The sequence below is a fragment of the Macaca mulatta genome, chromosome 12, assembly GCF_049350105.2.
Source record: "Macaca mulatta isolate MMU2019108-1 chromosome 12, T2T-MMU8v2.0, whole genome shotgun sequence".
Lineage (NCBI taxonomy): Eukaryota > Metazoa > Chordata > Mammalia > Primates > Cercopithecidae > Macaca > Macaca mulatta.
In genome coordinates this window covers 61441635-61456781 of record NC_133417.1, presented here as the reverse complement: position 1 = coordinate 61456781, position 15147 = coordinate 61441635, and the positions used below count along the sequence as shown (strand labels likewise).

Genomic DNA, 15147 nt, shown 5'->3' with positions numbered 1-15147 from the left:
GGACATCGATATTTTAAGGCACAGTGAATTACAAATAAATACAAAGCCTGGTCTCTGATTTCACAAAACTGGAAAGCTTGATGGGAAACAAGACCTAAATCTTTGAGAAACTGTCACAACAAGATATGTAGGTAGGACATGAGTGGTGCAAACTTAAAGAGCTGCAAATGCACAAAAGGGACAACTGTGAATTAACACGTTTAGAGATAGTTTGATGGAGAAAAAAGAAATCTATATTTTATATTGTTATTATTACTATCAATGTCGCTTCAGAGTTAAGATTAAAATTTTATAAATAAAAGGATCTGTATTGGAAAGACATAGTAGTCATGGTTTTAGCTGACACATGTGCATTAAAACTCAGCTACATATAATTTTCAAAGAAGATGACGAATGAACAGATAAATGGTATCCCATGGCGGACATGAAATTCCTATGTGATCATTCACATACCTCTGCTTCAATATATGGAAATTCTGACACAAGACGTACTCCAACAATAGGCCACCTTTTGCCAGTCACACTTGCCATTTTGGCCACCTCAAAGGCCTTATCACCATAGGTGGCGGCAAGATGCTGTGCCACCTAGAGAAATAAAGCTGCGTTAGGCAGGCACTTTGAATATCAATACCTTCTAGGCACAAAGCAAAAAGCACACATGCTTATCTTGTCAGTTTTCTTACAGCCTGTAACTAATAGCTCTCGGAGAGTATTAGATTTTGATTTTGTGGGAGGAAACCACTTGGGCTTCGAATGCTTAGGCCAGCACTAACTCTCTTACACATGCATCACTGTATCAATGACTGATGAAGCTTCAGCCTCATTTTGCTCCTGATAGCACTTCTGAAGAACAGCCTTCTTCGTGCCTGAGACAGAATTTGGGATGTCCTATACGCTAGAAACAAACCAAATAAACTCCACGTTTTAATAAAATACATTTCATAAAGTGTACATTGCTTGTTGGGCAAGTAAAGCAAAGTGAGATCATCTTTTTTTCCTTCCACAGTAGACTGGCAGAAATGTATTCAGCAAAAGGAAATGTCAATCAGGGAGATCTGATTGCTGCCAGTTCTGTTACTGGCAACAGTGAGAGATTGGGTAAAGAGTAAGATGATGTGGCAATGCACACTCACCTCACTTTCAAGTCCATAATCTTGGACAAGCCTAATGTAGAGTGTGGGGCTCCAATCTTTACCCCCTTGAAGGAAAAGCCCAACTGTTCTACTTGGTCCTGCTTTTAAATTATGAGTTTTGATAGCAGCATTTATGGTATCTTCTGCCATAGACCGATAAGTTGTCCACTTTCCACCTACAAAGAAATTGACAGACAATTCATCAGGTTGCCACCACTTATTTTTCTTATAATTAACCATTTATCAACTTATCAATAACAAAATTTTCCTGTTGTTTGTAACAAACATGGGATTGTGTAAAACTTTACTCAGAATAAAAAAAAAAAAATGCTTGTTCAATAAAGTTAAAAGAGATTCTGGCAGGACAATTTAAGTCAAATTTGTATCTAAAGCACATCCAAATTACAAGACAGAAAGCCAGGTGTAGTGACTCATGCCTGTAATCCCAACACTTTGGGAGGCTGAGGTGGGAGAATCACCTTAGCCCAGGAGTTCAAGACCCTCCTGGGCATCATGGTGAGACCCTGTCCCTATAACAAAAAAAAAAAAAAGAAAAGAAAAGAAAATAACAAGGTAGTATCTCATACCTGCTATAGTAATAAGGCCACTCTCACTGATATCAACAACATGATTTCGGGAGATAGACTGGGTATCTGCAGATTTGGGGTCTGTAACAAGAGGACGGATACCACTCCATGCTGCCAGGACGTCCCCTCTTCTCACTGGTAGGAATCAATGCCAAGCATTATGAACATCGCTCAAAAATATTTCGATAAAAATATTAAACAGTCAATAAAAAGAGTTCAGTGACAGGAATACACATATGTGCACTTTAAAAAGGAGAGAAAGCATAAAGATGAGAACTAAGTTGTGGATAGGTGCAAGAAAAACTCATAAAGAATTATTCTGTTACAAAGATAATTTCCATGAAAAAGAAAAGAACTTTGGAAATCACTGACATTGATACCACAGAGGAAGCAAAAGAGGCAAATGTTAGCAACCTTCCAGCTGAAGCAACCTGGAGCAGTTAGAAAAACAAGAAAGAAAAAAAAAGCAGAAACAATCAAAACCAATCCTAAAGATGCATGAATTGTTAAATTTCCTTCTAGAATACATCTTCCTGTCTCTTCTCAGGGAAAACAAAGATCCTTATTAAATTAAACAAACCTGTAACAGGATATTATATTTTCTCCCCTCATCAAAACCATCCTCTTCCTGAGTGTTTACAGCAGGCCTACCACTGTGCAAAGCACTTGACATAGACATCTCATTTAATCTCACAAAGCCCAATAGCAATGGTTATTATTATTCTCACCATACAGATCAGAAAACAGATGAATGCAAACATTTAACAAACCAAGTTGGGCAACAAACCTGGCCAAGGCAAATATCTTATATATGGTAAAAAAAAAAAAAAAAAAAAAGCATCAGAACCTTCTTCTTTCTGAGCTTAAGGTCCATATTCTTACCTCTTAAATTGTACTCTCTCTCAACTTCTGACAACTTCCATACTCTGCCTTTTTTCTTTTCTCATCCCATTATCTTTAGCACTGACACAGAAACAGGTATACTGGCTTCTCCCAGTAGGTACATTATACTTGAGTTATATTGTATGGAAGTTCTTTCAATACTCAAGATGCCATGAAAATATCTTTACTATCTCTGTCAAAATACAATGCCCAACTATATCCAGGCTGATTAAGTTTATTATTAGAATTAGACAGCTGTTGAACAGCACTCATTACTAACCTAAAAATGACTAAAGAGAGACGGTGAGCTATGCTTCTGGTCTTTCAGGTACAAGGGCAAGACCCAAGGGCAGAATTTTCAGAATCTGCCCTTCTTCATGTAGATCAGCTTCAGGAATGGCTTAGCTATGGCAGCTGACTATGGGCACGAGACTGAAAGTTGCCTGATGATATAGACTACCGGGAAATGAATGCCTACCTGGTCCTGCTGCATTTATTGTGATAAATCATCTAATCCATCACTGGATAACAGAAACATGAGTATAACTGTGCTTCAACTGGGACTTGGGGTCATGAGTGCCCCCCTTCTTCATCGTACTCCCAGCTATTACCCATGTTGATAAAAAATTGACTGTATATAGTCTTGAAAACTTCAAGATAATGGGAAAACTGGATCTCCACATGTGAAAGAATGAAGGTGGACCCTTACCTTATATCATATACAAAAATTAACTTATAATGCATCAAAGACCTAAACATAAGAGCTAAAACTATAAAAACTCAGAAGAAAATATATAAGAAGAGCTTTATGACACTAGATTTGTCAATAATTCATGGATGCGACATCAAAAGCACAGGCAACAAAAGAAAACAACAGATAAAACACACTTCATCAATATTAAAAAGAGACTATTAACAGAATGAATAGGTACCTCATAGAATAAACATCTGCAAATCATATACTGATAAGAATATATCATATACGCAGAACATATGAGAAATCCCTAAAATGCAACAACAAAAAGCAAACAACTTGAATTAAAAAACGAAAAAGGTACTTTAATAAATATTTCTCCAAAAAAGATATACAAATATCCAATGAGCACATTAAAAGATACTAAACATCACTAATGATTCGGGAAATGCAAATGAAAACCACAATGAGATACCACTTCACACCCATTAAAATGGATATTATCGAACAAAAACAAAACAAAACAGAAAATAACAAATACTGGTGAAGACGTGGAGAAACTGAACCCCTTGTACACTGCTAGTTAGAAGGTAAAATGCTGCAGCTACTATCAAAAATGTATGGCAATTCCTCAAAAATTAAACATTTAGAATTACCATAAGATCTAGCAATTACACTTCTGGGTACGTACTCCACAGAAATGGAGCAGAGAAAAGTTTCACAACCTTGTGCATATCATTATTAACAACAGCCAAAGGGTGGAAGCAAACCAAGTGTCCATCAACAGATGAATAAACAAAATGTAACATACACTTACAACGAACTATTATCTAGCCTTAAAAAGGAAGAAAATTCTGACACATGCAACATGGATGAACCTTGAAGACACTATGCTAAATGAATAATCCAGTCACAAAAGGAAAAATATTGTACAATTACACTTATATGAGTTACTTGGCGTACTCAAACTCATAGAAGCAGGAAGTTGAATGGTAGTTGCCAAGCGGTTGGGAGAGGGGGAATAAGAGTTAGTATTGAATGATTACTGAATTTCAGTTGAGGAAGACAAAAATGTTCTGGAGATGGAAGGTGGTGATGGTTGCATGACAAAGTGAATGTACGTAATGCCACAGAACTGTATACTTAAAAATGGTTAAAATGGTAAACTTTATGTTCTGCATATTTAACCAAAATCTAAAAATCAAGATAAAAGGATAAATTGATATAATTCAAGTCTCAAATTATGAAAGGGTTAAGGAAATATTTTACATAGAATACAGAAGTATCAGGACCTTTATTAGCCCATACCATGTCCATGTTTTAGTTCAAATCCATAAATCCCATGCGGGGATCACAGTTTCGTGAGCAGAGGGCAGGGCTGGATTTTGGTTCCTACTCAAACCTTGGTCATGTGTCTTTGTACAGTAAACATCCTGTATATTTATACACAACACCACCTGAAAAGTAGTTAGGTATATATCTAGCAGACTTTTTGTGTAAAAAGTCACAAAGACTCCTTGAAATGACTGGAATAGTTCTTACTGAAACAACAACAACAACAACACAAAAATGCCTTACCAAGTATAAGAAAAAGACCCTAACAAGAAGCTATGTTGGATGACAGATAATTTCTCCATCTTGATCTAAAATGAGTAATAGGTTTCTGCTAAAAATAAATTCAACTCAAGTTAATCTGGCATATTTTACTATAGATTCTTAAAGACTACACTCTTGACATGACATAACTATAATCTGAAAGAACAGATACCCATCACCTCTATAGGATGTTCAGTCAAACCGATAATCCAAACACTGTAACTGAAACACCAACATAATTAACTGGCGAGGAAAGCCTAAGCCTTCTCAGTCTTACTAATTGGAGGCAATACAGGATCTCAATGCTGGGATTCCATCCCTAGATCTGCCCCCTCTGATGTGTGCATTCTCTTAAATAGATTTAATCTGGATGGCTTCTGTGGAATGGGGATTAATTCCTGCTTTACACAATTTTGCCAGTCATATAAAACCTCAAAACAAGTTGTAAAAAGTGTTTTAATCTTTACCAAAAACTTAACGAGGAAATTACCACTATTTTCCATTAGAGTTCACATCACCCTCTGAGATAAAAATAAAACTTAGCAAACCCACTTACAACGTCATTGTGGTCACCCCACAGTCCCTCTAGTGTCTGTGAAATTCCTTAGGTAGCCACACTGATCAGGAATTTGCTTTCAACTCTTGAAGCTCTCTGACTAATTTTAAAGTTATTTGATGGAAAATTAGGCTTTGCAGAGTAATCTGAGGCATATGCAAATAATCTGTGGCAAATGCCTTACCTTTTCTGTTATAACAGGCAGAAAAGCACATCTATGAAATTGCATTGTCTGAAACAAAAGATGAAACTGAAACATTCAAGTTTTTCATTCATCCAGGAATACTATGTAAAACATTATCTATATTGATACCATTTTTAATGCTTACTCCTAGAGTTGATACTCAAAAAAAAAAAAAAAAAAAAGAGTTCAGGAAATATTCCTAGTCACAAAGAGTTCATAATGTGTTAAGAACTTTAACTTACTTTGCTTGACGTCTTAGCATTCAGCTTTTTAGTCTGAGAATTGTATCAGTTGAATGTTGGGAATAAATTTATCGAAAATAATACATTTAAGGACGATCAAATTTCCTTACTTAAAATATGAATTCGTCTTTATGGCCTGCAGGATTTATATAGTATTAAACCAGAAGGTGGTTGGATTACGTTACCTATAACCGTTCCCCTCCCAACCTTGAGATGTAATGGTTTTTATGGATGATTCAAGATTCTATTTGCCACTGAAGTATTAAGAGCTTATACCTCCTCACCACTCATTCAGTAATGACTGCTCAGGACCTTGGGTATAATCCATGTCTGAGGGGCACAGCACAGCTAAACATGTGACACATTAATTCTAACTTCTTGAATAAAAGATAGCAACTGACGAAGCTAACAGGTTCCTCTCCATATTACCTATTTACCCACAGTGGAAATCTTGTACACTGCTAAACCCTAATGAAAGTTTTTTCAAGAAAGATTCAATGTAGTAGATGCTAGTCTGAATAAAGTATCATCAGGATATTTAGAAATTCTGCATGGTGCTGTTGCAGCCATGAGGTAACCACAGGGGAAACAACCTTAGGATGAAACCACCTTGGAAGATGGTAGAGTGAAGATAAATAAGGGTAATGTGTCTTAGATACTGATAAACCATTAAAGTAATCACCTCTTGAGGCTTGTTGTATCTGGAGTTCCTGTTTTATAAGACAATGAATTTCTTTATTTTACTTAACAAACAAACAAAAAAAAACCCAAATTCAAAGATTCTATTAATTGAGTATGCCCTTCTCTAAGTGTATATTTAAACACCTTTAGATTCTGAAGATCAGCACTGCCCCACGGACTTCACCGCAGAGATGGAGACATTCTGTACATAGCTCCACGATCCAATTCGCTAGCCGTTAGCAGCCTGTGGCTATTAAGCGCTTGAAATGTGGTTCACCTGACTAAGCAACTGAATTTCAAATTTCAGTTAATTTTAACTAATTTAAATTTAAATAACTACAAGTGGCTAATGGCTATCATATAGTACAGAGCAGCTCTATAGTTAAAAAAACCTCCAAGCAGTAGATCTCAGACTTGTCTGGTAGATTAAGCTAGCTATTTCTACTGGCCACCTTGCCTACATCTCCAGTGGAGCTACCATTCACTGAAATTGGACTGTACTTCCTTTGCTCATGAGAATACAATAAAATCTGCTGTAATAGCTCCCAAATACTTTATTGTCATTCATGTCAATATGTACATTTCAACCTTTCTCCTCTCTTGCTAATCTCATAAATTCAAACAAATGAAACATATTTTCATTCAATTAAGTATTTCCACCCTCAAGTTCTCATCCAGAAACCGGTTCTACCATACAGGTTACAGTCAACATTAATAAGTGACCACCACCCACTTTAACTCTCCAAGGTACAACATGTGAAAAACATAACATAACTCATGGCCTCTATGCTTTAGAGCTCACATTTTTTTCTAGTTCTCATACTGCCAGGATAGTTTAACAAAATTTCATTATTGTTTCATCTCTTTCTCACCATGCTGAAAGTCTCCAGCAGTTCCAGTTGTAATATTTTTCAATACCCCAAATAGTGTATCTAGTAAAGGGTCATATGTAGTTATCAGTAAATATTAAGTGGAATATTAAAGCATTCTCTAAACTTTTTATATCAAACTATAAAAGCTGGTATTACCAAAACCAAAGCAAGAACACTTGGGCCTCTGAGATAAGGCTTCATATAGGATTCTAGTGACTATATGTTCAACAACTGGATATTCCCTTTCAAATTACATGAATGCTTTAAATAAAACAAGATGAAAGAAAAAAACACTACTACTAAATAAAGTTGAGAAAAATCCATCATTAAAGACCACTTATTAGACTGTCTCATCTTGAGGGCACCCAGTTAATTTTTTAAGTGACAACTATAAAAGTACTTGGCAATATCTTCAAAAGGTAGTGAGAAAGTAAAATACTCTTACCATCATGTTTAAGAATCATTTGTATTACATTCCCAAAAAATAACTCATTCAGGTTTTAGTATATGTAATATGTAAAGGGTAAAAATATCAATGGTAAAGTTGAACAGAATTTTCATGGCTAGTTGAAAAAATTAAGTATGATGTGATTATTTCAAACTATAATTCATATTTTTACTCTTATACTTGGCAAGATAAGTGTTTGTTTTAAAAATTAGTAGAAAATAAAGCCCATAGGAAGTGACAATTAAGAGCTAAATGTGTGGTTTAGCTTCACATTAGTTATTTAGGCGTATGTTTTGGGGTGTTTTTTTTTTTTCATGTTTGCCACTTTCAAAAAAGAATCAATAAAAGGCATGTGAAAATATCTAAATGAACACAGGGGAAATAGTGTCAGAAATCAATACTTCTCTACCAGCATGTTTAACCTGCTGAAATGAAGTGTTAATCACAGAAATAAGATACCATATTACATTTATAAACTAATGAAACTAGAAAAAGCAAAGCGTGTGACACTATAATTAAACAGCTGGAAGACATCCAAGCCTGTGTAAGTTGATAACCCTGGTACAATCTCTGGCAGTGAAAAGGCAGGTCTGCAGTGAGTTGATATGGCCAGCTCAGTTGTTAATTGAATAACAGGCAATCTATAAACACTACTAATTGCCTGTGTGAAAACCTGTGTACAAGTAGAGAAGCTGCCTAAAGAAGCACACCAGGAAAAACTACATGGATAAAGCACTCAGCAAATCTTCTGTCTCTCTCAATTCTGTTAAGTCATAGCTTAGTTTTGTCACTGCATCCTTCTGATTAACCTCTACACAGCAGACTTAATGATACATTTTTCAAAAGATCATTTTTCTTCCTAACTCAATACGAAACACAGAACTATCAATTACCCATTTCAGAAAAGAACAAACAAGTAATCTAGAAAATTCAGCCTGTGAATGGAAAGCTTTCTAAATTGTAAAAGAAGACATGGTCTCATTCCCAACAGGCAAAATGCTTTTCGGAATTGTTCCGACGCATTCTGCAGAAGTGTGGCAGCTGCTGTGAATAGCATGGAGTGTTAAGATTTGACACTTTTTTTTTTCTTAAGGATATAGCCATTTGGGGAGGCTCAGAAACTGTTGCTGGAATTTTACTTACCCATTTAATAAATCCTTTTAGAATGATTATTTCAACCCTGGTGAATATAAAACATTTCAAAACTATTGCTCTAGGATCTAAATCAAACTTTATATTTTAAATCTGTAAAGAAGACTGGCCCAAGGGATTAGTTATGAGACAGGAAACCTCCTCTAGTTTAACATTCAAATTCAAATAAGGTCAGTGGAGAGCAAAGGTCATTGTCATGCTAAAGGTATCTAGCAGCTTCCATGAAATGAATTGATAAGCTTACCACTCCCTAGTGCACACAGTATTCCATCAGGAAACCCAGAACCAACAATCAGAGTACTACACAATATTGAGAAGCACAAGTATTAGAACCAGATTTACTTATACTCAATTATGGCTCCAGTACTAACTAGCTATAGGCAAAAAGCTTAGGCTAGGCGCGGTGGCTCATGCCTGTAATCCCAGAACTTGGGAGTCCAAGGCGGGTGTATCAAGAGGTCAGGAGTTCGAGACCAGCTTGACCTACATGGTGAAACCTAGTCTCTACTAAAAATACAAAAATTAGCCGGGTGTGGTGGTGCACACCTGTAATCCCAGCTACTCAGGAGGCTGAGGCAGGAGAATTGTTTGAACCCAGGAGGCGGAAGTTGCAGTGAGCTGAGATCATACCGCCATACTCCAGCCTGAGCTAGAGTGAGACTGTGTCTCAAAAAAAAAAAAAAAAAAAAAGCTTAATGTCACTGGGCCTCAGTTTCTTCAACTAGAAAGTAGGACTTAGTAAATAAATCTCACAGGGTTGTTAATGAGGAATCAAAGATCTAACAGGTAATATACTTGCTTAGCAGGGTCTCACATAAGAAGTGCTTAATAATAGGAAAAGTTTTTTAAAATGAGGCATATAACTGTAAATAAAAATATCTTTAGCAGTAGCATGTAACTGAATAACTGAATGGTGCCTGAAGCTGAGCTTCTCTTTCATGTTTGATCAGTCTAGAAGAGAATAGCAGCTTTCACCAAAATTCCTTGAGAAAAAATATGGATTTGACTGGCCTCACTTTAAGATATAGACACACTTCAGCTAATTGATACTTTTTATTAAGACCAAGTGTAATTCTTCAAATATGAATCCTTCAGTCAATTAGAAATAAGAATGAAAAGAAGCTATTAAGAATCATTGTTAAATATTTTTTGAAGAATAAGTTTATAAGTATAAAAGGTGTGACAGGTGCTGCACACAGGGAAATCAATAAAGTCTAGGAAAGGGCTGTTATGTCTGCTTTTACCCTGGAGGACTCTTAATCTAAAGAGGTCCCCAGATATCCAGGAGAAAGACCTGATTTGCATTGTTTAGATATTAATTTCAAACACTCCTATCAAACATCAGAATTAACAATAACTGTTTGTTAGTTTCACCAATTCGCTGACTACAAAATGGTATGTTAATTGAAAAGACTTTTATGGACCAACCAGGTATGCCAAGTCTTCCATGTATTTATAGGTAGAACATAAGTGATCCAGTCTCCGTTAAAGCCCCACGCTCACTTCACGGGTAGAGATCCCCACCCACAATATGGGCACGGCAGCCTTCTGGAACCCACACCTGCTTCCAGCACATCCAGCTTCTTAGCAGGATAGGGAGTTACATTTCTCATCCTCGCTGCATTTGAACTTTAAGATTTTGGAAACTGTCAACATTGAGTTCTCTGCTCTTGAATTAATTTTATATCTTGCTCCAACAATCTAAACTTCCTGATCTTCAGGCCCAGATATAAACCCAGTTTCAACAAATATTAAAAACAGATAAATTACAAATGAAGCAAGATTCATTAACAATAAATATGTTAAAATATAATCATAATCCAATGTTGAAGCTCCTCCTAGAACACAAAATAAAAAAAAAGTACCAAACTAAAATTGCAATGCAGTTTCAGTATTTAAACACGGATGTTAAACAAATCTAACTATTTTTCAAATACCATGTATGAGTGTGTATGTGTGTGAGTATAAACCTTAACCACACATGGATTTCAATGATATGTATTTAGTGTATTTTATACTATTATTGTAGATATCCAAAGGGACCCTATTAAGAATGAAGTTACATCTATTACTTTAGATTAAAAGCAACTAATACTATACAGCATGGATTCATCAATTAAACTAGGAGTCACTTGAACCATTTTTGAAGCAGTTTGTTTTGTTTACAAATGCATGATCACATAACAAAAAAAAAATTCTTTAGGGAAAAACGATACACAGATGTTAGTGAGTGGCATTCAGACTAAAGTAGCGTTTTTCCATGTCCTTCACTGATATCAACGTTATAAGATTTCTGATATAAATATATGATGATTATTTTTAATCATAAACTTGTGTACTTTAATATAGATTTTCAAATGGCTACCATATCAAAAACCATGAATCCATAACTAACTTATTTTAATCCAAAACAATCAAGAGTAGCATATGAATAAGATACCAAGATTTGTAGCTAAATACAAATAAAGAATCCTTACCCTCAAGGAGCTTCAAGTGAGAATACATCTTGGACTATTACCTATAATGTAATGTTGTGATATACAAACGGTATGATCAACATCCCACAGGAATACAAAGAATAGGTGATTTCTCAAGTATAAAAATTTTGCCAAGATGAAGAGTTGGGGAAAAGGGTGTCCCAAAGCAAAGCTTCAACCTAAATTAGACATGAAGGTTCAACCTAATAAGGTATGAAACCTACTGAGACAATATTCACCCTAATAAGAACATAGAATTCAGGGATGGGGAGTAGTTGAATATAAACATGCAAAGACAAGTTGTAAAAAGCCTTATGTTTCGTCCAGGCACGGTGGCTCACTCTGTAATCCCAGCACTTTGGGAGGCCGAGGCATCTGAGACCAACCTGGCTAACATAGTGAAACCCCGTCTCTACTAAAAAAAAAAAAAAAAAAAAAAAAAAATTAGCTGGGTATGGTGGCAGGCGCCTGTAGTCCCAGCTACTTGGGAGGCTGAGGCAGAAGAATCGCTTGAACCTGGGAGGCAGAGATTGCAGTCAACCAAGATCACACCGTTGCACTCCAACCCAAGTGACAGAGTAAGATTCCATCTCAAACAAAAGAAAGCAAAACAAAACAAAAAGCCTTATGTTTCATGCAAGAGAATTTAGCATTTTTCCTAAAGTCAATGAGAAGATATCTAAAGCATATTTTTGTGCAGAGAAGTGATGATCAGAATTGTGTTTTAGAAAGTTCTAGTAGAAGGACTAGACTGGACAGGGATAGAGAACTGACCTAAAGAGGCCACTGAGGGGCCAGTGCAACTGTTCAAGTGAGAAATGGCACAGATGTGAACCAGGGCAATGAAGTGGCTGAGGGACTTGCCTGGTATTCAGAGTGAGCATAGATAGGCATTAGACTGGATATGGAAAGAGAAAGGATACCAAAAATAAGCACACCATTTCTAGTTTGAGTGACTAGATGCATGGTGAGACTCAACTGAGAGAGGAAATATAGAAGCACAACGTTGGGGAACTTCTGAGACTGGCCTGAATGAAAAAAAAATAAAAACTATATAAATTACCAAAGAAAATGCTCTGACAGTCAAGTTGAAATGCCCCGGTAAGAACAGGAAGAAAGTAAACTTTGGCTTTTTCCATTAAAATAAGTAACTTATCCTTCTTTGCTAAACCCACTGGTCAACATTATACTTTCCATGTAGCAACAGACCATTAAGCATCTTACAAATACAGTTCTAGCCTCTTGTTTATTTGCTTAATTATTTCCTATCGATATCCTGCATCTGTAAATCAGACCTTCCTAAGCTGTAGAAATTAAACTGTGATGTACACATTTCATCCTTTTCTGGAAGCACATGAGTGTTCAGAGCTACAGGGGGCTACTCTGATCTTGCCATTAGAAATTATTAGAAAAGGACTGCATGAGTTTCATGTGGGTATAGAAAGTAGAGGAGAAAAGGCAATTTCTTCCCATTGTGTTAGAATTTGGCCCTCATAAATGTTCTAAGAGGCACAGGAGGACAAGTGTGAAGATGAGTCAGACTGGAGACATAGCAGTTATCCAGTGAGAGCTGGAATGGCTTGCGAGATATGGACACAGAGAGACAAACTTAAAGGAATGCTCAGTTACCTTCAACATCACAACTCAGGTAATTACGCACTTCATTCAAAATGAAGTTGATATCTTCCTCTGAAGGAATTGGATGGGGTGTAACATCAGTTGGAGTATCAGTAGTGCCAGCGATCGTCATCTTTTGCCAGGGTAAGAAGAAAATAACTCGCCCATCGCTGGTCGCTGGGTCAAGAAGTCCCATGCTCTCTGGGCTGAGGTACAAAGAAAGGTTATTTATTTCTGAAATTTTCAGAAGTTTAACATTAATCTGCATTCTAAAAACTATTTATTCATTAATTCTCAAATAAACAAACAAAAAAGATATGAACTATTACTTGTACTTCCCCTACCCTAGAAACTCCTGAAAGAAACAAATAACAAAATAGAATGAAACAAATGTGATAATAATAACATTGCACAGCAGAGCTACCCCGTCCCTCCCCACTTCAACAATGCAAGGTTAAGAAAGTGGGCTTCAACTTCCAACTGTTTGAGTTTCATACTCCTTGGACCATTCACATCACGTAATGTCAGCAGGATAAATGTCTATAATTTCCTTTATAATGGTAAATTAAGGGTATGTCTTCAACCTTTTTTCAAGAATAGCCAAAGTATTTTCCTGGGACATTTGACATTTCATCGCTCAGTAGAAATTCTCAGGAATACATGAGAAAGTGAAGGGTCTACCTTTCTAGAAACTAAAATGTAATCACAAAGTTCTTTACTACTTTATGCCTAGATGAACTCGGGCCACTTCTCCAAATATGAGATTTCTTACTTTATTTTGAGGTTACAAAAATCTCAAGAAGTGCATCTAGAAGAAAAGAGCTCCATTTTTTACTACTCCCTAAATAACAATGTCCTATGATTAGGTCAAACAGGACAGGAACATGTTAGCAATGAAAATCTTTCACAGAGAAGACACTAGTAGTGTACTATGCTAAATCAAGGTACAATGCTGCCTCTACTGACAGACTATATAAAATCTCCCAAAACTAGAGTCAAAAAATTTTACTGACATTTACTATTCTAAAATCAAATAATAAAACATATTTGAAAGAATAGGAAACTGTAAACAAACATTAACAAAACCCGTCATTTTGTTTTTAAATCACTAAAAACAGATGTTTTATTTTGTTCCTTAGCCATTTAAAGAAATTTGGAGATGTTAAAAGAGTGAGAGGAATCTTAAAGTGTCCTATTCAAGTAGAACACTACAAATCTTCAGACAGCTGCTTCAATTTGACTGGATTCTTGTATCAAGCCAGTGTTACTGGTATTTTCTATAAATATGTTTTTAGCTTCTATTAACGTTATTTCTTAAATAGGAAACATAATTCTATTTGGTTTGAACAAATTTCAAGAAATCCCTCTTACACATAAATTTAAAAGGACATACAGTCAGATTTTTATCTTTATCATCATTCCCGTAAAATTTTTTAAAAAAATGATTTATCCCAATGTGTAAAAATCAAAGGCTAGCAACTGTGTAAAAAATAATAATAATATTTTATATATAAAAAAAAATACAGGCAGTTTAACTAATGCATCTCCTTTATTTAAACCACAAGGAGTATGAGTCTTTCTCTTCAAAAAACTCTCGGCCACATGAAACACTTGCCCTGTCTACTCAGCCTTAGCAGCAAGAAGTCACTGTTCACAGCCTATCTGAGACACACTGGAGAGAGTGGGTAGAAGTTCTTCTACTTAGCTAATCCAAAAAGCAACCTGGAAATCTGCAATCATTTAAACCGCAGCTCAGAGTCCCACCTTCACTCAGCGTTACTTAGAAAATAATTTTACTTTTACTCTAATATATTGAAAACTACAAATATCAAGTATTTTTGATCTCTAAATATGATTATTTTTTCTTTGCATTTATCATAAAACTCTCTAAAAATCTTAGAAGAAACTAGTTAATCACATGTTTTATAAGTATATTTTTTGATCCTGGGTTGATATGCCCTTAGATTACATCAGTCACTTCGAGATTAGAAATGAGAATAGAACACTCAGAGTTCAAGCATTCTAT

At 35.7% G+C, this 15147-nt stretch overlaps 1 protein-coding gene across 9 annotated transcripts in view; it reads right to left on the bottom strand.

Annotated features, from left to right (window-relative positions):
* GPD2 (glycerol-3-phosphate dehydrogenase 2) overlaps positions 1-15147 on the bottom strand; it is a 149452-nt gene that overhangs the window by 15918 nt on the left and 118387 nt on the right. For all 9 annotated transcript variants that reach the window (XM_077956157.1, XM_015110135.3, XM_077956159.1 and 6 more), the window contains 4 exon segments: positions 13134-13327; positions 1721-1855; positions 1134-1309; positions 454-585 (listed from right to left, as the gene is read on the bottom strand). In XM_077956157.1, coding sequence (XP_077812283.1) covers positions 454-585; positions 1134-1309; positions 1721-1855; positions 13134-13327 — 637 coding nt within the window.